Raw genomic sequence first — 26,816 nt, forward strand, 5'->3', positions numbered from 1 at the left:
TGCTATGATAATTTTCTGTGAAAAAACATTATGAAAAATAATGTGCAAAGCAAATTTATTCACACTGAAACATGCTGCTATGTTTTGAAAGATTTTCTCCAGTACATTAGTTTCTCTTTAAACTCCACATTTAAGTTACATTAAGAAGCTGAAATTAAGCTATAAAGATAACACTTATGGAGCCTTGAAATTGCTTTTTGAATTTTTCCTCACAAATGATATTCCCTGTTCCTCCTCTTGAAAACAGGAAAAGAAAGAAGAAATAAACAAATACTTTTCCATCAAATATATATAGTATATATCTTTTTAGGTTTTATTTAAACTTTAACAGTTCATATTCAACTGTTTTTTAAAATCATAATAGATGACATATATTTTAAAATCTCTATTCCAAATGTTTAACACATTGCACATATGTTAATTGTTCTTGCCATATTTCAAACCCTGGATTGAAAAGAAATCTTCCATTTTTATATGTATGTTTGACCTTGGAGAAGCTATTAATCAGCAAGATTTTAGCTCTATAATGTTCTTTTAGAAGATGTAAGTCTATATATTTGCTTATGTGCAATTTTAGAAGTGACAGCTCTTTATTTTTGAGTGAGGACTTTATCACTGAGCATGAAAAAGGAATACAACTTTTTCCTTATGCCTACTTAAACTCTTGGGGTAAACTAAACAATCTCATTGGTCACATTTTATTAAATACTTTAAAATCTCAATTACCTGACTTGGATTATATGAATGTATCAAATTATCACATGTACCCTCAAAATATGTACATTTAATGTATAGCAATAAAATACATTAAAAATATGTAAAATTTATTTATATTCATTTATGACATACCTCTTCTGTCTCTGTTTTATATACTGGTGTTTGATATGAGATTGCACTTGCAGAAAAGGATAATACTTACAAAAATAATTTTAAACAATTTCACAAAAAAACAGTATTAAATGGTATGCATGCTCTTAGCACTCTCCATTCACATAATGACAGTGTAAAAAGTTCACAGATTATCTTTAGGAATCAGTATGTTTTATCATACAGTATTTAAGAAAGACATATTTCAGTTGTAATCTTACTGTTCTTCTTTTTTTAATTTAAAATGCCTTTTGTGCCCAGCTCTCCTACGAAGTTGGTGATTTGGGGAGAAGAAATGTAAGGAGGGTGAAAAGGGGGAGAGTAAGGGTAGAGAGAAGATGGTGGACATAACTTATTTTGCACTGTCTTCACAATAAAGTAGAAATATCTCCATCTCCTAATCCATGCCTGAAGTAAAGGAAAATAGTTGGATCAAACCATACACTGTCATATGCTGCTGGCTCCTAAGTAAGTGACTGTATATGGCATCATCTCTGTCTCCTGTGCCTTTATCCAGATTGACTGGGCACACAAAAGGGAGACCTGTAGAAAGATCCCAGTTAAAATAAAAATTAAAGATCCAGCAATCCCGCTTCTGGGCATGTATCCAAAGGAAATGAAAGCAGTATGTTGAAGAGATATCTGTACTCCAATGTTGATTGCAGCATTATCTACGATAACCGAGACATGGAATCAACCTTATTGTCCATCAGTACATGAATGGATATAGAAAATGTGATATGTGTGTATACACACACACACACACACACACAATGGAATACTTTTCAGCACTGAAAAAAAAGAAAATCCTGTTATTTGTGAAAACATGGATAAACCTGAAGGATGTTCTGTTAAGTGAAATAAGCAAAGCACAGACAGACAAATGCCATGTGATCTCATTTACCTGTGTAATCTAAAACAGTCAAACTCATGAAAGTAGACAGTAGAATAGTGATTACCAGGGTAGAAGGTAAGGGGGACTGAGGAGATACTGGTCAAGTAATAATTTTTAAAAATAGAAAATTAAACTTTGAGCAAACTACAAAGATCCCAAAGAAAGAGCTTATACCTACCAGCAACCATAACTACTGCTAAATATCTTTTACTTTCTAAATAGCAAATATTTAAGATTCAGCAAGTAAATCATGTATATTTATTTATCAAAAAGAAGGCATTTGTCATCTGTCTTCTCCAAAATATTTCAGAATATCCATATGCTTCAACTCTTGGTTCTGTTGTCTTTTGAAAAGATACTTTTAACTTTTTTCAAATAATCTTCACCCATTTTTGGTATTTATTTTGCAAACAGAAATTCAGTTACTGTTATGATTATGACTACAGTGAGGGTATTAACAATCTATTTTGTTCTTATGCTGATAAGATTTAAATTCATTTTTTTCTCTCAAGCAAATGAAATGAGTGAATGAATGTGAATTTTATCTGTATTATTAATGAGCCTTCCTTTCTAATTCTTCGGATTGTACAAGCATTCCAAATTCCTTTCGGATTTTAAAAATTTGTTCCCTGTATAGTCACTATCATTATGAAATACATTAAATATGTACAAAAGATCTATATTAATATTTTACATAGTCAGTTTCTGCGTTTGTTCAATTTTACTGTTCCTCATTTTTAAAATTTTCTGATAAAGCATTGATTAGCAGGGACATAATCTCTGCCTTCAAGGGGTTTACTGGTCAGTAAATGATTTGGGGCAACAAATCTTGATAGATATTTTTGTCAGTGCCTAATGCACTGAATCCAAATATTCCAGATGGCAGTTAGACAGTGGACTAGTAGTCATTGAGAGAAGTTGTGTTTTTAGCAATTTCAGGAAAGTAAGCTATTACAGAAAAGTGGCAAGAATTTATCACCTCTAGGAATTAATGAAATAGACTAGCTTAGAATTTAAATAAACTGTTTGTAGAATTTCTCCACTCCTCACACTGCAAAGTACTTGTTTAGGGTATTTTTATGGGTATCTTCATATAAAAACATGATTGATTTAACACTATTGATTCTAACCATAGCATAAAAGCTACGTCGTCCAAATACAATTATACTATTTTTTTCCCCAAAAATAGCAACAATTAATTAGTACAAGTTAAAATATCTGTTATCCTACCAGACCTTTTCTGGCCCCATAGTGGGCCATTAGAGATGAGCAGAAAGAATGCCTGTTAATGAACTGCCAGCCCACTGCCCAGTAGCGCTTTGGTGCACATAATAATAAATTACAAGAAAAACTGATTAGACTTGAGTAAGTTAGATACAATTCAAGCTTATGTTGTTGGTGGTGGAGAACATCACACTTTTCATAATTTTTTAAAAGTGTTTTAATGAGCCACACTTTAGGGGAAGTTCGTGATTGAATGAATCTAGTCATTCAGGGAAATCCTTTCTGTGTGAATTAATTCTTCCTTTGTCAAGAAGGAAAGAAAGAAATAAAAATATAGTATATGTGTTTTGTTTTTCTTAAAAGGATAATATGATGAACATACACAAATGAGAACAGATGATTGGTGAGAATACTTACATACTTATAAAGATTGTGTATAAATTGTATTACCATCCTGTTCCTCTGTTTCTCTTTTCTTTTCCCCAGTTAATTGACAATTTTTATGTGCCCAGTGTTCTATGAACTTGAAATTATTTTTTCCATCTTCATTTCACAACTGTTACTGCAACTCAAGTTCTTATGATCAGAATTATCACTGTTAAATGTTGATAACCTCATAGCTGATATTTCTGTATTATCGATATTCTAGCTAAATACATTGTATCCATTGCTCTCAAACAGTCGGTGGCTTTCTCTTACTACATTTTCAATGAAAACTCTTTTGCTTATGTTTCAAAAGCTTTCATAAGGTGAATGTAGCCTACAAAACTAATGTTATTTTCCTCTAACATGGCTATGTATGCACTGTCCTTTCTACCACTCACTGTTCCACACCAACCTCTATATTTCCTTTGCAGCAACTAGCTCATTCCTGCTCTCGTGCCTTTCATTTAATTGTACTCCCTTCCTAGAATATTATCTCGTTTTTCTATGTCCACCTTAACTCCATCTCTTCTATGAAAACATACCGGAATGCACTGATGCATTTCTTCTCTTTAACACCTTCAACAGTGACATACAGTTACAGTACACTTATAGTCTCATTGTTTTCTGTTTATCAGTCTTGACTTAAGGCAGATACTATGTTTGTACAATTTCTGTCTCCTCTGCTATTTTTTTTTGCGGGGGGGGCGGTGAGGTCTCACTATGTTGCCCAGGCTGGTCTCAGACTCCTGGGCTCAAGAAGTCCTGTCTCTGCCTCACAAAGTGCTGAGATTACAGGTGTGAGCCACCAAACCTGGCTCAGCTCAGCCTTTTATGTTTAGTGTTATCTGTTTGTTTCTGATGTTTTAGACAACTTCACTATCATAAAAATACATTCATCATAATATACATTATGTTTAACTTTGGGTTTTATCTGTCATTATGTAAAGAAAGATGTTAACCAGATTTTCTCTTTAAGACATACATAGAAACATAAGTGGATTATATAGTTCTCCAGATGCTTTTTACTTTGGGTGACCTAGGAGTCACTAGATTTCATGCCCCTTTCCCCTCTACAAGGTCAACCAAGGGTTCTGTGACTGTTGACTTCACTCAGGGTAAACACCAGTTATTAGGCTGGATTTTGCTTCAAGAACATTTAATAAAAGAAGGAAACTGTTCATCATTTCTTGGCTTCTTTGTTGTAAAATCAATGCTACACATATTTTAGTGGATAGAAAAAGGAGCATAATTTTTTAAAACTTTGAATTAAAATAAGTCACAGCAGCATTTTAAAAAGTTATCCACTCTTACATATATAGCCAGATAGAAGAATTATTGTCAGCTTCTGGAATTTTACTGAAATTTCCTATTAATTTGTGAATGGCTGAGGTAGAACACAAGAGTATTAAAATTCCTGATCTTATCTGTGCAGACTCAAAGTATGTTAAATTCTCTAGGACGGGGTTCATTTTTGCTTTTGTATTATAATGTAACTTTTAAGAAAATATATCTGTGACACAAAATGTGTTGAAATAGATATTTTCTGGCCTTATTTCAATACCTTGGCAAACCAGGAAAATTTGATATGCTTGGTGGAAAATGCAATGATGTGGGAATAGTAGAAACCTGATCACAGTTGGGTAAGAGTAATTCTAAAATTTGTCCTCTTGCACAGAAGCCAAATATGAGAAAGGGATTATGGGCAATTTGGGGTAGAGAAGAGCACCCTAATGTTAGCCACCCTCGAACTGAATAGCAGGCTTATCTCTCATCATAAATTACATTAAGTCTCTGTATTCTGTAGAAATACCAGCAAGGCAAATGATATCATACTGTTATTATAGAAATATTAGCCTATTTAACTGGGTCTATCTCTTTTACAAATGTTTCTTCCCTTTCAACTCAAAAGCATTTCTTTTAGGACAGTTTTACTCAGATACACCTTAATTCCATGTTTAAAAGGGTAAAAGTACATATATTTCAATGAGGAAAGAATATGAATAACTTTTATTTCCAAATATATGTCATCTCCATCCTTTAAATCCGTTAACTCAAACTATTTTAGAGTTTTTAATCTTGTATTTTTAATATTAGTTCTTATATTTCTTTGGAAATTATGACTGTCTCTGGTGCCTAATATTTAAATATTGAATCACATTTAATGACTACTTGGTTAAGCTATTTAAATATCTAAATAACACAAATAACCAATAATTTTGTCAATAATATGAAGAATCAAAATTAAATTTTGAATAACTGTTTTGTTCACATTTTCTTTACCCACAGATATTGTAATGTTCCATGTCATCAGTAATTACACAATAATCTCATTTTTAGTGTATAACAAATCAGTAATAGGAATTTTTATCCTCTAGTAATAATACCCAGTGAAATCATTTTTTTTTTTTTTTTTTTTTTTTTTTTGAGACGGAGTCTCGCTCTGTGGCCCAGGCTGGAGTGCAGTGGCGCGATCTCGGCTCACTGCAAGCTCCGCCTCCCGAGTTCACGCCATTCTCCTGCCTCAGCCTCCCGAGTAGCTGGGACTACAGGCGCCCGCCAACTCGCCCGGCTAGTTTTTTGTATTTTTTAGTAGAGACGGGGTTTCACCGTGTAGACCAGGATGGTCTCGATCTCCTGACCTCGTGATCCACCCGTCTCGGCCTCCCAAAGTGCTGGGATTACAGGCTTGAGCCACCGCGCCCGGCCGTGAAATCATTTTTAAAGACAAGAATACAATATACAATCTAATATGAAATGCATAAACTATAATATAGTTAGCTAGTTAATTTGTGAAAAAACATATTTTTAAAAATTCAATATTAGTACATGCATTCTACCGGGCAGAGTTTTAATCTGTAAAGTGATATCCTAGGATAATTGGTTGTTTTCTTTTTTTTTTTTGAGACGGAGTCTCTCTCTGTCGCCCGGGCTGGAGTGCAGTGGCCTGATCTCAGCTCACTGCAAGCTCCGCCTCCCGGGTTCACGCCATTCTCCTGCCTCAGCCTCCCGAGTAGCTGGGACTACAGGCGCCCGCCACCTCGCCCGGCTAGTTTTTTTTTTTTTTTGTATTTTTTTTTAGTAGAGACGGGGTTTCACCGTGTTCGCCAGGATGGTCTGGATCTCCTGACCTCGTGATCTGCCCGCCTCGGCCTCCCAAAGTACTGGGATTACAGGCTTGAGCCACCGCGCCCGGCCTGGTTGTTTTCTTAAAGACTTTATAAGTAGTTTAGAATGGTGCCAGAAAAGAAGTGCTTCTTAAATTTCAGGGTATAATGCCATCGATTTTTAACACAGGTGGGAGAAATGAATCAATTCTGGTAGTTTTTCTTTAAATAGTAAACTCTGAAGTCTTCATTTTTGAAGTGAATCATCCTTTTAATGTTTATGAAGACAATCATTTTTATTCTTTCCAGTTGGCTGGGTTAAGAAAAGATGTAATTATTCCAACACATAAAACCCTTATGAGACAATTATTAATATAAAAATATTTTTCTGGTTTTCAGTTTTTCTCTGGAATATATTTTACATTACTTTCCATAAAAATAAGCCATAATTTTTATCGATAATGTTAATGTATTTTTATTTAGGTTATAGTGTCTGGAGAATTATGTACGCGTATTTTCACATAAATGTGTGCCGTCTTCAGTTTTCATTATTTTATTTAGAGAGAGACACTGCTAATCAGGATCTGTGGCTTATTGTGAGCAATTTTGTCTTTTGGAATTTCTCTTTCAGAAAAAAAATTAAGATAATCCAGATAACTATTTCACAGTACTTCTCCTTGAGAGCTTTTTTTCTTGCTTTATTGTAGAAATTTTAGCTTGCATTGTAAATGCTATCCGTGGAATCGCAAGACGAATGAGAAATAAGAAACTGGGATATGTGTGTGTATATAAAATTTATTTAATATTAACTATTTAGTAATTTAAATGATATATTTAATAACTGTTTTCTTATGTAGTTATTTAAAATTTTAACAAAGTGCAAAAAGAAGATGAAAAGAGTAATAATCTAAATATTTGATGTAGTATTTGAATTTAGAGTAACTTCCTTGTTTTAGGATAATGTATCATATGGCTATCATTATCAAAGTAAAATTTTTCTTGTATTAATTACTTGGACAATTTTCAGATAAGAATAGGTAATGGCTTAGTGGAAGAATATGTGTTTTAGGCAGTATTCTTTAAAACCTTAATCCTCCAGATAATTTGAGATTTGTCTGGGTTTATATATCATGAAGTAAAGTAAACTTCTGGCAAGCATCCAGTTAATTTTTATCAACATAGATAGACTGACCAGATAATATTCTTTAAGTGCTTTTTTTCCATTGTCTTTCAGTGACTTTTCTTTACTTCTACCCACCTAACCCTCAGAAATATTGTTTCAGGTGCCCATTTCAAGAAATCAAAGAGGCATACAGGGCTTGAACCAATATGGATAGTAGAAAATTACTGTGTATATGAAGCATCCTTTTGTAACACACTGTATAAATTCAAAGTAGAATATAAAGAGCTCTTAACTGGATAATATGTTATACTTGCCTTCCATAGACATTGGAATAAAGTAAATATGGATGGCTCTTATTTGCTTTGAGTCCCTGGACATACTGAAGGTGAGATCACTTAGATGTGGTATCTGCCATTTCTCCCCTAAAAAGTAATGAAATCTGAGGTGACGGCTTCTTTCTTTAAATATTCCAGTACACTAAACAAAATGCCCATAGGAAAAATACCACATCTGAATATATGTACTCTCTGAAAGGTTCGTTTATTTTATGATTCATAGTATTCTTTCTCCCCCCCCGCCCCCACCTTTTTCTTCTGTAGCAGTTATATGCTGCCCAGCTAGCTGCGATGCAGGTATCTCCAGGAGGGAAACTGCCAGGCATACCCCAAGGTAACCTTGGTGCTGCTGTATCTCCTACCAGCATTCACACGGACAAGAGCACAAACAGCCCACCACCCAAAAGCAAGGTACCCTTTTGAAGAAGCCACTGTCTTGCCACTTAGTTTTATTTTTCATTCAATGGTATTTATTAAATGTCTATTATATGCCAGCAGCTAGGTTAAACTCTGGGTGTACAAGGAGGTAAGAATCAAGTAAGGGCAACAGGTGTGCATGTAAACATATCTGCATACATGTAATCATTCATTTATTCATTTATTCAATATGCATGTACTGATAACTATAGCAGAAAATGGGAGTGATAAAAAAGATAATCAAATGGGTATCTTGTACCCAAGGAGCTTACAGTCTGATTATGTAGATATTTATAAAAATAGCCAAATAGCCATACTCTATGATACAAAATAAATTTTATAAAAAGTTATAGATAAAGTACATTGGAAGTTATATTGGGAGGCAGAGATGATCTTCAGTGAGAGATCCCAGCAGGAGTTTACCAGAGAAGGGACAACTGAAATAGACCTTCAAATGTGAGTAGAATTAGGACCTAGAGAAGGTGTTTTAAAAATATCAGTGACTGGCCGGGCGCAGTGGCTCAAGCCTGTAATCCCAGCACTTTGGGAGGCCAAGGCGGGCGGATCACAAGGTCAGGAGATCGAGACCATCCTGGCTAACAGGGTGAAACCCTGTCTCTACTAAAAAATACAAAAAACTAGCCGGGCGAGGTGGCGGGCGCCTGTAGTCCCAGCTACTCGGGAGGCTGAGGCAGGAGAATGGCGTGAACCCAGGAGGTGGAGCTTGCAGTGAGCTGAGATCTGGCCAGTGCACTCCAGCTTGGGTGACAGAGCGAGACTCGGTCTCAAAAAAAAAAAAAAAATCAGTGACTGTTATGATGTGGTGCAGTGTAGGTATACTTTTAGATAAATCACCCACCCAATGAGATTATGATGTAAGGAAATGAAGATAATAGTAGTGTTAGAAGTAAGGCAATTTAGAAGTAGTTTTGGTTTTTAAGCTAAGAAAACATTGGAACACATGAAAAAGGATCAGGGAAAAGTCAAATAATGTATGTTTCTTGGCCTAAAAGGAGAGAAAAATTGATTTTAAAATTGTATTTGTATTAAGATCTTGCTTAAATGATATTGTATAAATATATTAAGCTTTCCATGCAAGAAATAAGAAGAGTGATCATAAAGCAATATTCCTTGAGATTACTCAGGGAAACAACCACAGAAAATTTGATTCTATTAGAAAATGTTGAATAGAAAGCTGACATATATATATATATATATATATATTTTTTTTTTTTTTTTTTTTTTTTTTTTTGCTGAATTATGTAGAAAATTGCTTCTGTTCTCCATCCCATGAATACCATGTTGACATGTCTAAAGCAAACTAGGGTCAGCATAGTCACAATCGTTGAAATACACAGAGAAAAAGATTAGAAGATATTAAAAGAAAAAAATCCAAGAATCCTAAAAAAATCTTTCTCTAGTACCCTGGTGGCTCTGTCAGGATGTCGTTCAGAGTTATTGTATACTCCAGAGAGTAAATCAGTAAGGAGAAGGGATCAATCAATCATTTGGAAAAGGGCACTCTAGCCTCCATCTTCCTAGAATTCCCCAGTCCTTTTCCATATTACTAAAAGACAAATATTTTGGGGAATATAACTTAACCTGGACAAGGACCTTAGACCATGTTTTTTCAACAATATGTAGAAATATTTAATGAAAATGATTGTACACACTACATTGACAGTAGGAGTATACATATGCCACTTTTAAGATCTATTTCAGTTGTTTAATGGACCATGCATCTTCTGTGCTTAATGTATATCTAAGACCTGGTCTGCTTTTCTTTATAATCACAACAGCATGTAAGTTTTTAAAACTTGGTAATAATTTTAACATTTATTAAATACATTTAATTTTAAAGTAGTGATAATTTTAGTGTTTCTGTGGACCAGCAGTTTTCATGTATCACCTGTAAAGAAAAATGTACTTCAGATAAAATAAATCGCTGTAGCAGCATAGTCATTGTCATATACAGATACATCTGTGAGTTATTATTCTCTGTTTTTTCCCTTGATTTATTGATGTGATTTCACATCATGTTTCATAATGAGGCTTTACATCAGGACATTTCACTTTATGATTTTAGGATATGTAGCTCACTTTTAAATGGCTGATGGATTTTTTTCTTACACCTACCATCACTTTTTATCATTGATACCTTCTCACCAGATTACTTATACAAATCATCATGAAGCTTTTGATGTCAGTCAGCCTCATCCATTTATGCATCTGCTGATTTGTCCGTTCACTCATTTATCCATTCAAATGTTTATTGAGCAGTTGCTACAATGATATTTTCTTAGGTAACCATGGAAAATGCTAAAGTAACTGAAGGTTTGCTTTGCTAAGATTAAGAAATTGCTTTATGAACTATATAGTTCTATACATTCATAGAACCTTATAGACTTTGTGCAAAAGAGAATCATTCTTTCAGTAGTGTCAGAAATCTGCCACATCCTGTGGTTTTATATACCTCTGTTTATTTAATACAAGTGAAAAAGTTGATTGTGTTTCCATAGCCATGATTATACATTATTTAAAAATATAGTTCTTCTTTGAAATTCAATTACTTTTTGAAAGTAAGCCTTTATGAATTTTCTATCATATCAAGTTTAAGAAAACAGTGGGTGTTGTACTTCTTTCCATCCACAATTATTGTAAAATACACAAAGGTTTAAGAATAAAGTGCCTCTTTTCAAGTAACAATGATTGAATAAAAATATGCCCTTTCTTTGCTCAGTGCCCTCTAGCATACTGTCCACAACTGCTCTTATTGTCAGAAAAGATTTCTTCAGCGTGTTTGTGTTTCAACTCAGCAGTAAAATGTAGTGGGTTAAAAATAGCCACACCAATAAGTAATACTGTTGTCATTTTAATGAAGAACATGGCCAAAAAAATACCACCTATAGTAAATAAAGAGGACCCATTACAATACATGAATTTACTTTCTTATAGCCTGGAATTGACATTTATACATAGCATAATAAACATTTTGACTTCACAAAGCTATTTTATTCATGTGTAATAGCTATCATTTATTATCATATTTATGTTTTTAAGCAAATAATTATTAATGTCCTGGGGGTATTTTCTGTGTGTTTTATTGGCAAATTTTCATGTCTGTGTTACCATAAAATAGAGTTATTTTATTAAAGGATTTTGTGTTGCCTACATACCTATCTGGCATAAACCAAATTGATGGTTTAAGTTAAAAGTATATTTGCTCTTTGGAACAATGGAATCGTAAGTCACATCCAGGTGACGATGTGAGGATAATGATCTTATTGATAGCTGTCAAAAATTTACCATGTTCTCTGAGTTGTATTGCCTGCCTTTCTTCCTGGGTATGCCTTTGCCTTTGACTCAGAACTCTAGAGAAGGACACAAACAAAACTTATTTGCAATTTGCAAAAAATGGAAGGGGGGAATCGAAAGGAGGGGGCTCCAAAAGACTGTAAAATTGTACAGCATGAGTCCTCTGATGCATGCTGTTTTCAATCTGCTGTATGCCAGTTGGAGGCTTGGGGAGTGTGTGTGCGAGAGAGAAAGGATAATGCTGAGAAATGATAGAGTGGCTGTGACCTCCAAGCTCAGCCTGGAAATCCAAGACATTGATTTCACTTAGCATTCCTGCTGAGAAATCTGGCGGAGTTCAGTTGTAATAAAAGAACAAGATTCTGTTCTAATGGTAATGGCGTATGACAGACATATCACTTTGTCTGTCCTCAGCACCAGAGAGAGGAGAATTAGAGAAAGGTCACCTGACCTGCCTGTGGTGTTGTACGAGTGCTGTACTGAGCTTTGAACTGCCGCCCGGGAGCATAATTATTTATAATATTAAATGATAAAGAAACCTTTAGAGGACTCACAGTGAACCTCTGAAAATGGCACACTAGAATTGTGTTCTGTAAATCTGAAAACATGAAAAGAAATCTGGTCTGTTCAAAATCTGCATTCAAGAACATGCATAGTGTTGCTTGTTGAGTTACAGGTCCTTGAACTTACTGTTTGTGAACTGTTTGCATTAATGCCTGACATATTGTCATGAGTTACTTTTTCTTTTCTCAATGCCTTGGTTTTATTAGTCCCAAGCCAAATATATACATACATATACATATATATAGTTATATGTATATACATATTATATATATATTTTCCCTCCCATGGTCTATCTTGCCAAAGACTGGATGATACAGAATTAAGAGCATTGACAGATTTTAAAAATTTCTCAGCTGTTACAATAAAATAATTCTAAATATTTGTACATTTGTCTCTTTAGCAATTATTTAATTTGCTCCCTTTTGGATGTTACTCCAGGACTGTTGTTTTTCATTGACCCACAAAAGCGAATATGTTTAGCTCTATTCTAGCTCTTGTATGTCCTAACAGCTAAGTTTATGGCTAAATGTTGGTAAATAAGTCTGAGTGAAAGTATAAAACCTTGAAATTTTATGACAAGAGATCCTGTTCAATGAAAATTATAAAAATAATTATACCTTCTCACATTAAAGAAAATTATTTAATTGAGTTATTGTTAAGCAGTATTGACACTTGAATTACGTATACAATAATGTTGTTTTGAATCTGCTTATAGCCTTAACAAATGTTTTTTTTTTGTTTGTTTGTTTGTTTTTTTTTGAGACGGAGTCTCGCTCTGTAGCCCGGGCTGGAGTGCAGTGGCCGGATCTCAGCTCACTGCAAGCTCCGCCTCCCGGGTTTACGCCATTCTCCTGCCTCAGCCTCCCGAGTAGCTGGGACTACAGGCGCCCGCCACCTCGCCCGGCTAGTTTTTTGTATTTTTTAGTAGAGGCGGGGTTTCACCGTGTTCGCCAGGATGGTCTCGATCTCCCGACCTCGTGATCCGCCCGCCTCGGCCTCCCAAAGTGCTGGGATTACAGGCTTGAGCCACCGCGCCCGGCAACAAATGTTTTAATTATTTGCTTGTAGTTTAACTTTCTGCCACAGAAGGAACTGCAGTGTATTCAGCAACTTTCATTTTTGCACGACATATTTATTTAAATGAATTTCCACATACTTTCGTGTAGTCTTTTAAGAGACTGGATGACCTTTGCTTTGTTATAGTAACTGATCTTTTGGTACATTTGTTTTCTAAAAATAAATCATTTCTTTTAAATTTAATGGAATCAGTATCAGACTTAAAACAGTTACTTTAGGAGGAAGAGTATTTAGACTCAGTTTCACACACAGCTCATAATAATTGTTAGTTATGAATAGGCTTATAGTTCTGTGTTATCAAGAAGTCTTCAAATGTTAAGACTTGGTGTGCTAAAATCCAGACTTCACATTGTAAGTGTTCTGCCATTGTAAAAGTAGCGACCTCTTGGGAAAATCCTAAGAGCAACTTGTAAATACTATAAAACCTCCCTTGGTATTTGATGGAAACTTACATATTGCCGGCAGCAGCCAAGAACAGTCAGTTTAAAAAGCCGATGACAAGAGAGAATTCCTGGGTGCTTTTCTTTTAACCTTACTATAACCTTAGTCATACCCCAAGTCACAGTTGTGTTTCTATCAATGGCAAGAGCACACAGATTGTCCTAATCAATTTTTTTTGTTCTTTTCGAATACTTCTGACAGTGATGTTCCCATTTGCTCAGCAGTAGCACCTGGGAGTATGACAAGGAAAAGAAATGTTTCTCCAACAAGCCAGAAATGGCCCTAACCAGCTGACCAGACACAACCAGATTCTTTGAGCTGCACTGTCCTTATAATATTGCTTCAAATTCAGAAGCAAGAACTGGAACTTTATTGTTATCTGATCCTCTTTCAAAGGCATAGTAAAGATTTTGCCCGATGTGGTACCACCTGTTTGTGTAGTAATATCAGCAGTGCCGATGACTCCTATTAGGGAACCTATTTTTTTGCTGAAATGGTACCAATCACATAGTTTCAAGCTATCAAGTAAACATTATATCAATACACACTGATCTGCAGGGTAGAATTTTGTAGTTTAATACTATGAGTCACCATTTGTGGTACACATATACACAAGATTACTTAGCAATATGCTAGCAGTATGAGAAATCAGAGGATAATCAAGATTCGTCTTGATTGAGGATTAGTTCTCACAGGAGATTTGGGAAATGAACGCATTTTTGGTAATTGGAGACAGTGTTTTATAATGCCAAGTGGGGAAAAAGCAGAATACAAAGCACACATACAGCATAATCACAACCAAGTCTACCTACCACTAACACAAAGTATAAAACATTATTTTTAATATTGTGACAAAAAACATCTGTTGAAGATAAAGCACAAGAGTGGCCGGGTGCAGTGGCTCATGCCTGTAATCCCAGCACTCTGGGAGTCCGAGGCGAGTGGATCACAAGGTCAGGAGATCCAGACCATCCTGGCTAACACGGTGAAACCCCATCTCTACGAAAAAATACCAAAAAATGAGCTGGGCGAGGTGGCGGGCGCCTGTAGTCTCAGCTACTGGAGAGGCTGAGGCAGGAGAATGGCGTGAACCCGGGAGGCGGAGCTTGCAGTGAGCCACGATCGCGCCACTGCACTCCAGCCTGGGCGAGAGCGCGAGACTCCGTCTCAAAAAATAAAAATAAAAATAAAAGATAAAGCACAAGACAACAAAGAGACTTCATGAGTTTGAAATGGACTAGGAAGCGCTAAGGCCTCCACAGGAATATTTCCATGATGAAAGTTCAAAAAGCACTGGTCTATGTAACTATAACCTCATTTAATAATTTTCACATTTCATCTGACCATGTGAAATTTTGAGTGGTAGTTTCTAGGGGTGTTATTTCCAATATGTAAAAGTTTTAGAATACTACTATTTGACTTACTCTGAGAGCTCTTAAGGTCAAAATCTCAAATCATGACTTACTGCACAGGGCTAAAACTGGTCTGTGAATGTAGTATTTCTAAGTAATTCACAGTGCTGAAATAGTATTGATAAAAGAGGAGCCGCCATTTATCTCTATATATCAGCATCAAGTCACTGATCCATCCTGAAACTGGTGGGCCTGGTACTTTTGTAGATTCCATTTCTCTCACAAGTTCAGGACAGAAAGGGGTATTAGCCTCAGCTAATTATAACCGCATTTAAATTGACCATTTTCTAGTCTTAACAGTGTCTGGCATATCACTTAAATGCCAGAATCTGCTTAATAAATTGTTCTGTATGCTTTGTTACATAGCTGTTGAAAACCCCTTTCTCTCCTTTATTTCAGTATCTGTGAAATAACTATTTTGTTAGCCTTTGAGATGTGATATGGATGTGTCATATACTCAAGAGGTGAATTTCATCTAAGAAGAATCATCCCATAAACCGCAAATGCAGCCCGTTATCATTATCATCACTTCCTGGGTGGGACTTATTTACAATGGATGTAATATAGTCGCCCTGTCATTTTAAATGAAATAGTTTTCTTTTTGTGATTCTGTGTTGCTACATGGAAATAAGTTAAATGAAATGTTATCAACAGAACCCCTGTGATGAGCCTCCTCCTCTCCTTTTCATCTTTATTCAGTTGATGGAAATCTCAAACGGCTAGGTACTTAAACAGAGGCTTTTCTGAGCTCTGTGGTATTAAATGTCCAGATCATTAAGCGATATATTCTTATGACGCAGAAAGTTGAGGGTTGGTCACATTTTTACCATAAAAATAATAAAAATTATAAAAGAGGCTAGTTGTAATCTCAGCATTAAACGAAAAAAACAAATATGCAGAATGATTTAGGTAATGTCCTTTAAATTTTCCCAGCCTGGGCTGTGTATCCCAGTATACTGATTTTGTTTTGACAGAACCATGTCTCATTCACACAGCATGATGAGCCATGTCAAAGCTTTTTAATAATGCAAACCATGGGCAAAGAGGAGGATGTGGAGCATGTGCAGACTAAGGAATATCCACAGAATCACATTTTTTTTTTTTTTTTTTTTTTTTTTGGAGACGGAGTCTTGCTCTGTCGCCCGGGCTGGAGTGCAGTGGCCCGATCTCAGCTCACTGCAAGCTCTGCCTCCCGGGTTTACGCCATTCTCCTGCCTCAGCCTCCCGAGTAGCTGGGACTACAGGCGCCCGCCACCTCGCCTGGCTAGTTTTTTTTGTATTTTTTTAGTAGAGACGGGGTTTCACCGTGTTCGCCAGGATGGTCTCGATCTCCTGACCTCGTGATCCGCCCGTCTCAGCCTCCCAAAGTGCTGGGATTACAGGCTTGAGCCACCGCGCCCGGCCCAGAATCACATTTTTTTAAGAGAAACTTGCACTCTAAAATAGGTGCAACCCAAAGTAGATTCACCATCTAAAAATCTGTGTTTGAAGCATTGTAATCAAAAACAGCAGGTAGTTAAAACCTAAGTCATTTAGGGAAATAAAAACAGAACAATAAAGGATGTCTGGATATAGGAGTATCTAATAAAACCTCAATGAATATCATAGCTGAAAATGCTAAGTCATTATTGTGTCAGAGACTGAGAAAGCAAAAGTACATTTCTGTAGTTACTCTTTTTTGGGGGGAATCATTTATAATTTTGACTTCCTAAAGCATACTTTAAAACAGTTGAAATATTTTATTTTTTATGCAAAATTATTGATCATTACCTCCTTTGGAGCTGTCGATAATCAACTCCTTTTTGTCACTTTAGCCATCACCTGTACTGGAACTGTTTGATTTGAGACTTGATATGTGAAACTAGGGAGGACTATTCTTAATGTCAGAGTTGGTTCTTTCTCTTTATTAAATATACGTTGCTTACACACTCTTATTCATAAAAGAAGAAGAATTTTAGCAGTCTCTCTTACAGAGATGCCTCAAAGTATAAATTTGTTTGTAAAATGACAACAGTTACTGATGTCTTATTTAGGTTGATGGAAAATAGTATATAGGCAAAATTATTCAATAGATTTTATCTAGATTTTCCACTAGAGAAAATAAAGAATACTATTAATATTTTTAAACATTACAAAATGGAGAGCAGAAAGAAAACAATATACAAACTAAACAGGTAGACATGAGGGTTGGAAAGTAGATATGAAACATTCTAAACTGAAGAGAAGTTAAAAACCCAAAGTACTCAAAAGTTGTATTTATTTGATAAAATGTATAAGATATTTTATTTATAGAGCTATGGAAGCTTAAGTCAGAAGGAAATCCAGAAGGTATTCAGTCCAAGACACAATAACCCAGTCTCAAGGTCACTTTGCTTCTGCCTAGAGTCTCACAATGTCAAGGAGTCCACCAGTTAATGAGATAGCATTGTCTTATTCAGAATAAGTCTTTTTTGTTATTTTCTTTATTTTTATGGGTTTAGGAGTACAAGTACAGTTGTGTCACAAGGATATATCGCTTAGTGGTGAGGCCTAGGCTTTTAGTGGATCATAACTGGAATAGTGTACATTGTACCCAACAGGTAGTATTTCAGAATAAGCCTTAATATCCCAATGTTCTTATTTAAAGAGAACTGAAAGCATCTTTCCAGGACTTTTTCTTTTGGTGTCACTGAATAACAATTACATTAGTTGTTCTCTTTCGGTTGCAAGGGACAGAAAATGGAAGTACATTTGGTCACTTTTTTTTTTTTTTTTTTTTGAGACAGAGTCACTCTGTCGCCCAGGCTAGAGTGCAGTGGCACAATCTGGCCTTACTGCAGGCTCCACGTCCCAGGTTCACGCCATTCTCCTGCCTCAGCCTCCCGAGTAGCTGGGACTACAGGCGACACCATGCCCGGCTAACTTTTTTGTATTTTTAGTAGAGACGGAGTTTCACCATGTTAGCCAGGATGGTCTCCATCTCCTGACCTCGTGATCCGCCAGCCTCGGCCTCCCAAAGTGCTGGCCCATGCCTGGTCCGCAATTTCTTTTTTTAAGTTCTTCTGATTTCATGTGTGGTTTAATCAGGAGCTCAAACAATATCATACAGAGTTGATTTGTATTTCCTAGCTCTGCTGGTTTTCATTCTTAAAAGGATGGTCCCTTTTTAGTGTTCTGTAGCACCCTATGTTTACATCTACCATTCACTGATTCAACAAATATTATTTCTATCATGTATCAAGTTTAGTTCAAGCCAGTAGAACTACAGCTGTAAACAAAACAGTAATTCTCTTACAATTTCACAGTTGTAATGGGGAGAAGCAAACTATGAGCAATTAAACACATAGATAATTTTGTGCATGGTAAGTGCTATGAAAAAAAAAAACATGGTCAAAGATAGTGTGCTGGGGACAAGAAAGGGTATCTTCTTGGGAGAGAGCTTTAAGGGAAGCCCTCTCTGAAATCATGAAAAGGAGGACACCTGTAAAGGTCTAAGGAAAGGTTGTTCTAAACAGGAGGGAAAGTAATTGCAAAGACTCTGATATGTGGATGAGGCTGGTGAATTCAAGGTTCAGAGAAAAGGCTGGGGTAGCTAAAGTGCAGTGAACATGAAGGAGAATGATAAGGAGACAGGTTGGGAAATGAGAAAGATCAGATCCTATAGGATTTTTTCATGTTCAGGACTTTGAATTATATTCTAAATATATTCATTTTTAAAGATTAATGATATATTTCTATCTGTCACACTACTTATCAAGCTGTTGTTATTATGTACTCATTGTCTTCCTCTCAGGTATCATGTCTTTATAGCAAAGGAATTCTTTTTTCTCCTGTGCCAATTAATTAATTAATATTTGAAGTGCTTCTACAGTGCTTCCTTAGAAACATACTGGAATTTGAGCCCTAATGACATATCCTGGATGCTGTTGTTGGAGAGACACAATTCCACAAGTATTTGTTAATTGCCTGAGAGGTGTTGGAGTCCTAGGACCTGAGGATAGTGGTCAACAGTGTAGACAGATATGTGTGCTCATGTAGCGGAGTGTATAAAGTGAGGGATATGAAGAAGAATGTAGATAGAGACAATCAGATATAATTTAAGAAGGGCAGTAAATATGGACCAGAAGTGTAGATTCAACCCAGAAAATTTCCCGTTTCGTTTTGTTTTTTCCAGATTCATTTCATCAGCAAGTTTTCACTGGCAATATAGGAAAACACATACCATTGATAGTACCTGTCACCACCTATGTGAGGCAAATTACAAAGTCAACTTTTTAGATGATATTTTGGCACTAACACTATTACATGAGTATTGATTTTAAAATAGTCACCTTAAAAAACTATAATTGCTATATACTAGTGCTCATAAGAGTTTTGGAGCTCTTGTTTTACATAATGTCTTTTAAGTAGGTAAACAAGTCACATAAGAAAAAACACCCAAATTTCTGATTAGTATGGTTGCTTTCATATATTTTTAAATCCCACTTCTCTCTCTCTCTCTCTCTCTGTCTTTTTTCTCTTCCTTCTTCTCTACCTCTTTCCAGTTAGTATATGCTTTTTAAAAGTCACACCTCTTGTCATATAAGCATGTAATGCCACCTGCTTAACAAAGAAAAACACCAAAAACTTCTGTAAAGGTTTTATAAATGTTTTTAAATAATGTTATTTTCTTGGTAAAAAAATCATTATATCATTTATTTAAACATGTACTTTCTTAAAGCACTTAATATTCAATTTATATTAGTGAAATTGATGAGTTTATATGCAAAGATCTAATACATCAGTTTTATTGCATTGTATTTCATAAAATGAGATTCTTTTTAGTTTTACCTGTTTTCACATTCAGTAATGTACATACAATATGGTAGTGGCATTAATTGCACAAAGTTAATGTAAGGAGCAATAGAGATTATTTTATTCCAGAGCATGTCCAAAATATTATAAGAAAATGAAGTTCTCCATCATTATTCATGTGGTTTCTCATTACTGCTAATAATCAGCTGAAGAACCCAGTCATTCTTAATTATGGTTTTTAAAACAAAGACCAGAAATTGTATGACTTGATTGGTATGAAATGTGGGGGGAAAGGTCTTCAGCAGATGCAGTGGTATAATTTACATTAAGTGAATTGTTTAGAATCTGTGTAATATGATCAGAGGAATTTGTAGGCACACATATTCTTTGTCTTATGTATTGTAAAGTTGGAGAACATAAGAAACGTGGACTACCTATATGAAGTTTAGAAAAACTATTTTTAAAGGAAACAGTAATTTTTTTTTTTTTTTTTGTAATGGGGTCTAGCTCTGTCGCCCAGGCTGGAGTTCAGTGGCTCAATCTCGGCTCACTTCAACCTCTGCCTCCCAGGTTCAAACAATTCTCCTGTCTCAGCTTCCCCAGTAGCTGGGACTACAGGCGCCTGCCAGCACACCCAGCTAATTTTTGTATTTTTAGTAGAGATGGGGTTTCACCATGTTGGTCAGGCTGGTCTCCAACTCCTGACCTCAGGTGATCCACCCGCCTCGGCCTCCCAAAGTGCTGGGGTTACAGACATGAGCCACCACGGCCAGCCCAGAGTAATCTTATATCTCTTATTTAAATTGAATATATATTTAAAATTTTGTCTATACTGAAATAAGAATTTTGCTCATTGAAATCTTCAAACTTATAAATATTAAATTTGAAACATGCACTCTCAATGGTTCAGAATTATTGAATATTGCTAAGAACCTGATTGTCAGACTGCTGCTTGAAAAATAGAAGTTTCTAAATATTAAGAATAGGTAGGAATTTCTCTAAACCCGAGTCATATACCAGGTTGTAATGGGAAGAACGTGCTCCTTTTCTAGTCCTGAATCTCCTTATAGATAGTATCTTTTGATGCTTCTTAGAATTACGCACTTCACCTTGTGAGCTGCAGGACTTAAATTGCAATATCCCACAGCTTTTAGCAGTTGCATTTTCAAATGTGAACTAGCTGATTCCATTGGGTGACATTTTCAGAACCCAACAGTTTAAGAAATATGTTTTATGATTTGGGTTTTTTAAAAGATGAGAATCAGACCTCTAAATTTATACAAAATAAAGAGAATTTTCATTTCTCCAGTCTTATCAGAATAATATGAAAGAAACAATGTATACTCAAATAGATAAAAATATTTTTTCTCTCAAATTTTTGGCCAATACCAAAAAAGTCTAATAACCTCACATTTTCATGAAATCACAAATTATATTTTCTTAAAGCTCTGTTGTAGTGCTTTGCAAGGCCAATTTCCAGCACTGGGATTCTGTGGGAGACTTTCATTTAAATTGGACCTTTTAAAAACCAAATAATCTTATTTTTTGTACTTTTTTATATAATTTGAGCTGTTATGATTTGCTTTACAATTTTGATGACTTTTGGCAGTGTAGATATTTCATAAATAGGAGAAAAATAGAGACCATAAATAGAAAGGATGAAATACTACAAAAATTCTTCTCTTGTGGTATTTCCAGTAGCACTTAAAATAACATAAGAAAAAAATACTGTTGTGAAGTATGTTTTAAGAAGCATTATGACAGCAACAGGAATGTCTTTAAATAGGTACAGATTTGTGTTTTCTATACTTCTCTATGCAACTCTTCTGAGGATCAAAGTTTCATTTTAAATCAGTAGGAGCTCAATATTCAGGTCAACCCTACATGAATACAGGGCAAGACAAGAATTTTGGGTCAAATGATGGAATTTTTAGTGCCAGTTTTCATGCAAATAATGCTGTCATTTATCTAAGAAAATGATGATTCTGATCCCATTTTAAAAGAACCACTAGGTAATTTGTGTTTGTTTTGGTTTTGCTTATCTTTTTCTATTAGCATTCATTAAGTTGCACTGAACTAGAATTCTGATCTGTTCTATCTGGGACTATAATTGATGGAGTTACAACAAAATAAGTGAAGGAGATATCAATTCTATAGGATGGATCACATTAGAAACATGTCTTCTATCTATTGAAATTTAAATAGCTGGCCCCTAATAGACTCTTAACAAATGTACACTTGATTAATGTTTATGTTATAATAATAAATCTTAATATGAATTGAACCCTAGTTATTATAGTTTGTAATATAGTTTTCACTGTTTCAATCTTTGCAAAATTATACTTATGAATACAACACAATCTAAGAGAATGTGTCTGTATAAAGTTTTTTTTAACTGCAGTAATTGATTTCTAGCTATTGTTAAGGTGAATTATGGACTTTTGTATAGCTATATTTTTTTAGAATATGGGCATATAAGACATTGAGAATTTAATAAGACAAAAAGAAATATGATTTTTAAAAATGTTTTTTTCAAAATATATTTGAGTCCTGTTTTAAAAATCAAGATCCACTTAGAATAGATAGTTAATAAAATATAACTTGTCATAAATGAGTTATCTTCTATTGGGTAAGGAGAGATGAGAATGTTTTCTGTGGGAAAGAGACATGTTGTTGATCTGTTCCAAGCAAGAGACTTTACATTTTGCTTGAAACAAAGCAATATGTTGTTTATATAAATTTTTAAAAATCATATAATGACTGTTATTCATAGATGAAGTTTCTAGAATTACTTTTAGAAATGTCAAAACAACTTCTATAAAGGATTCTTCAGTAAACCTTTTGAGCACCTCTAATATGCTGGACACTTTGGTAGAATAAAAAAAGAACAGCAATTAACACACAGTACAATGTAATGGGGAAAATAAACAAGTAAGCCAACAATTAAAATACTGTAGGCTAAGTGCTATTCAAAGAATAATATGGAGGTAAGGAAGAAAGTTGGTAACATAACCCGGGGAGAAATAGGAGAATAAGCAAAAGGGTTCCAGAAGATGTGACATTTAGAAGGTTTTTGAAGTAAAATGGAAACAGTCTGTGCAAGGACACATAGTTATGAACGAATAAAAGGTTGGATTTTACCTGAATTTTGGAGAAAGAAACAAGGTTGAGTGTAATACATCTGTAGAACTTTGTGAGTGAATTTAAGAAGAATGAAAATGTAAAGATACAAGTGTGTAACAAATGAAGTCTAACCTCCTTATCATGGCATTCTGCAATCTAGCCCCACCTACCTCACTAGGCTCATTAATACTTCTGCCTTTCTCCCAGTTCCAAAAATGTATACTTCAAACGAAATCACTTTCTCAGGTATCATGCGATTTCACTTCTTTTTGCCTATGTTTGTGACATTGGACTTCTCTGGGTTGTTTCTGCCCTGTTCATTTCACTTTTCTCTCTTTTTTGCACCACTAGTAATACAATATCCATTTAAACCATCATTTCTATATAGAATTCTAAATAGAATTGGCTATTACATCGTATGTCACCCCACTGCACAAACACATACTCCTTGAATACTATCAAAGCACCCTTATAATACTTCATTGTACTTGTCTTCCCTTGTATGATCCTGAGTCCCATGAGGGTAGGGATTATAGCTTAATCATCCTTAGCACCAAGCACAATACTTGGCATGTAATTAAAGCTCTACTTCTTTTAGAAGAATAAATAAATTATCAAAGGTCAATGGTCTGGATCATTGGAAGATAATGCAGTATGAGTAGAATAAGATTGTACCTAAGAGAAATGAAACAATGTTATTTATACAAAAAGATTATGCAATTTAAAAGTAAGATTTGTTCTTATTTAACTTGTCAGTCTAGGTAAAATATACTGGATTTAGGAAATAGGAACCTTTGATCACTGGAGAGCTATTATCTATAGTGAACCATGCCTTACTTCCCAGCCCATACTGTGCTTTGAATAAAGTATTCACCATTTACCTCTTTTTGCCCTGGTTCAGATTGTGAAGTTGGCTTTTGTAGATATCTTGAAATTAGAAAAGGTGTACTGTAGGAAACTCAGCGATATTTAGGTCATGTATAAATGAATTAATGGGCATTCTGTTTTATGCATTACCTCCATGAGTTAGTATAGTATGAATACATCTTTAAGTGAGTGACCTCCCTTACACAAGCTGCTGAAGAATCAAGTCGATCCTGAAATGAAAGACCCAGCCTATACAAATAGTGTCCAGTTTTGTTATATTGTTTAATTGATAGTTTAAATAAAATTTTAGGAGGGAAAAATTTTTCTTTCATTTTGTAAGGTTATTTTTCTCTGTTTCTCTTTTATGCCAAAAAAAGTTCTCAAAAGTGGCAGAGAAACTTCCCACCCACACAAAGACATATTCATTTATATTATATGTATGGATATATTATATGTATGTATAGTCACACACACAATGACGGGGATATGTCCTAAGAAACGTGTTATTGGGTGATTTCATTGTTGCATAAACATCATAGCATATACTTATACAAACCTAGATGGTATAGACTACTACACACTTAGGTTACATGATACAACCTATTGCTTCTAGGCTGCAAACCTGTACAGTATGTTACTCTACTGAATAGTTTAGGCAGGTGTAACCAAATGGTGTTTGTGTATCTAAACATAGAAAAGGTACAGTAAAAATATAGTAGTATAATCTTACGAGACCACTGTCATACAGGCAGTCTATGGTTGACCAAAATGTTGGTGTTCCTATACAGTACATGACCATATATTTATATGTGTACATGTGTGTGTGTGCTATCCCATACTACAATAATCAAGAATACAGATCAATTTTATCTGGCAATGTAATGAACCAAAGCAACATTCAAAATAAGATAAAATCTATGGCAAATATACTCATTCTTTCTCTTTAATTCATTCTAAAAGGTGTGATGAAAACTCTTCTGTAATGATGTCATTAGAGTTACTATATAAAGTCTTTTATGGAATTCAGACTGTTAAATGTATTATTCTTTTAATGTTATGGGCTGGGAAAAATTAAACAAGGAGCATTACAGCTGAGTTTCACTACACATTAATTATTTTAATTGACTGTTAAATGAATATCTGATAAATCAGTCTTGCAACTCCTCATGCTTCATGACATGCTTAACTCAGTATAGACACTTAAGAATTGTTATGATGTGAGAGCTTTAATACAAATTCAAAATCGTTATAATTAAGATCAAACTCTTACCTGATACTCAGTTCTAAGCCTTTTCATCTTTACTTGAATTTTCTTTGACCCATACCTTGAATTTAACATTATAGTATCAATAGGCAGAATATATCATCAAGCAAAGCATCTTTAATATGTTGAGAAAAAATATTTTGTCTTCAGAGCACAACATAAAAACTGGCCTTAACTGACATTCTGTATAAATAGTCATCCTCCTTGGAATTCTTTAAAGACATCAGTTCTCTCCTGGTCACTGCCATGAAGACAAAGAATGCCTTAATGACTGTATTGAGGTTATCATTAAAATAAAGGAGATTTGCAGACATCAGCTATAAATCACTATAAAATGGCCGGTGGGTAACCTTTGACACAACTCATTTGAAATAAACCTGGAATGGATTTGTAGCCTTTGGCTGAGCCAGTAAGTGGGCTAAAGGTCTTTTTCATCCTCTCCTTCATTTCTTGCAGTATTAGTTCCTCTCCAAGTGACTGGAAAGGAATTGGAAGTATATAAATTGACATGTGTATTAAGTTGAAGGCAAATAGGTCTGTATGAATAATAGTGTTAAGGATATTCATGGTGTTTATTTGAAATATGTATTCTTTTGATACAAATTTTAGGATTCTGAATACATCTTGAATTTATTATAGCTACTTTGTTAAAATACGACCAGTATTACTCAAATTGAGCATTACAAGGCCCCTATCTATGGGGTAAAAAAAAAATTCTTCAGAATTAAAAAGAAATTACGTGATTGCAGTCTAAGTTTTCAAAGAAATTATTACTTAATGATTATTTTTCCTATTGGCATTTAAATAATAGAGAAGCAGCTTTGAAAAGCTGCCTAAGCTTACACCTCTGTGACTTGGGTTCAAGTCGGAGGCTTCTTAAAGGTATGACTGTTAGCAAATTTTTGAATATCTTCAACCTCGTTCTCTTTATCTGTGAAGTGGGGTTGATGATATCTTGTATTCTTGCTGTAAGAATAAAATAAAATATATGGAGATGTTTTGTAACTTGTAAAATTTAGATGTCAAGGAGTAAATTGTGTTAGAAAATCAGCCCTGAAAAGTGAACCGCTATATAATAATTTAAATTATTTTTAAAAGTTAGAAGTTTTTAGGTTATGAAACCCACTAAACATACTTTCATAGTTTTTTAATGTTTAACTTACTCTTCAAAATGTTTGTGTAACAAATAGTGTATTGGGCTTTAAGCATTTATTTCTTTTTTAAAAACTAGCTCTCTCCATGACAAAATTGCATTATAAAATTAGCATTTCTTTTGGTGTAGGGAGAAGTTCTCAGGTAAAAATATGTAAAAAATATATAATGTATAATTCCTGTATTCAAATAGACTTATACTGTGCCTTTTATTTATTCACTAATAGGTTAATTAGAAGAAGAAAGGAAAAAACAGTTTAAGTCAATCATAATGACAAATAATTGATTTGATGAATATGTCGAGGAGGGGAAAATACTCTTTAGGTCATTTCTAGTAAAAATTCATCTAATCCAAAAAGCAAATTTTTGAGACTTAATCTTCCAACAACTCATGCCCTTGATATATTTTTGTAAGTCTTCAGACTCTTCAAGAAAAA

General features: G+C 34.6%; 1 protein-coding gene across 3 annotated transcripts in view; it reads left to right on the forward strand.

The window, feature by feature from the left end:
* Nucleotides 1–26,816, forward strand: part of SOX5 (SRY-box transcription factor 5) — a 1,052,575-nt gene that overhangs the window by 968,047 nt on the left and 57,712 nt on the right. For all 3 annotated transcript variants that reach the window (XM_033222675.1, XM_033222676.1, XM_033222677.1), the window contains one exon: nt 8,239–8,385. In XM_033222675.1, the coding sequence (XP_033078566.1) occupies nt 8,239–8,385 (147 nt within the window). The remainder of the gene's footprint in view (nt 1–8,238; nt 8,386–26,816) is intronic.

Source organism: Trachypithecus francoisi, unplaced genomic scaffold (genome assembly GCF_009764315.1).
Source record: "Trachypithecus francoisi isolate TF-2019V2 unplaced genomic scaffold, Tfra_2.0 Lachesis_group11, whole genome shotgun sequence".
Taxonomy (NCBI): domain Eukaryota; kingdom Metazoa; phylum Chordata; class Mammalia; order Primates; family Cercopithecidae; genus Trachypithecus; species Trachypithecus francoisi.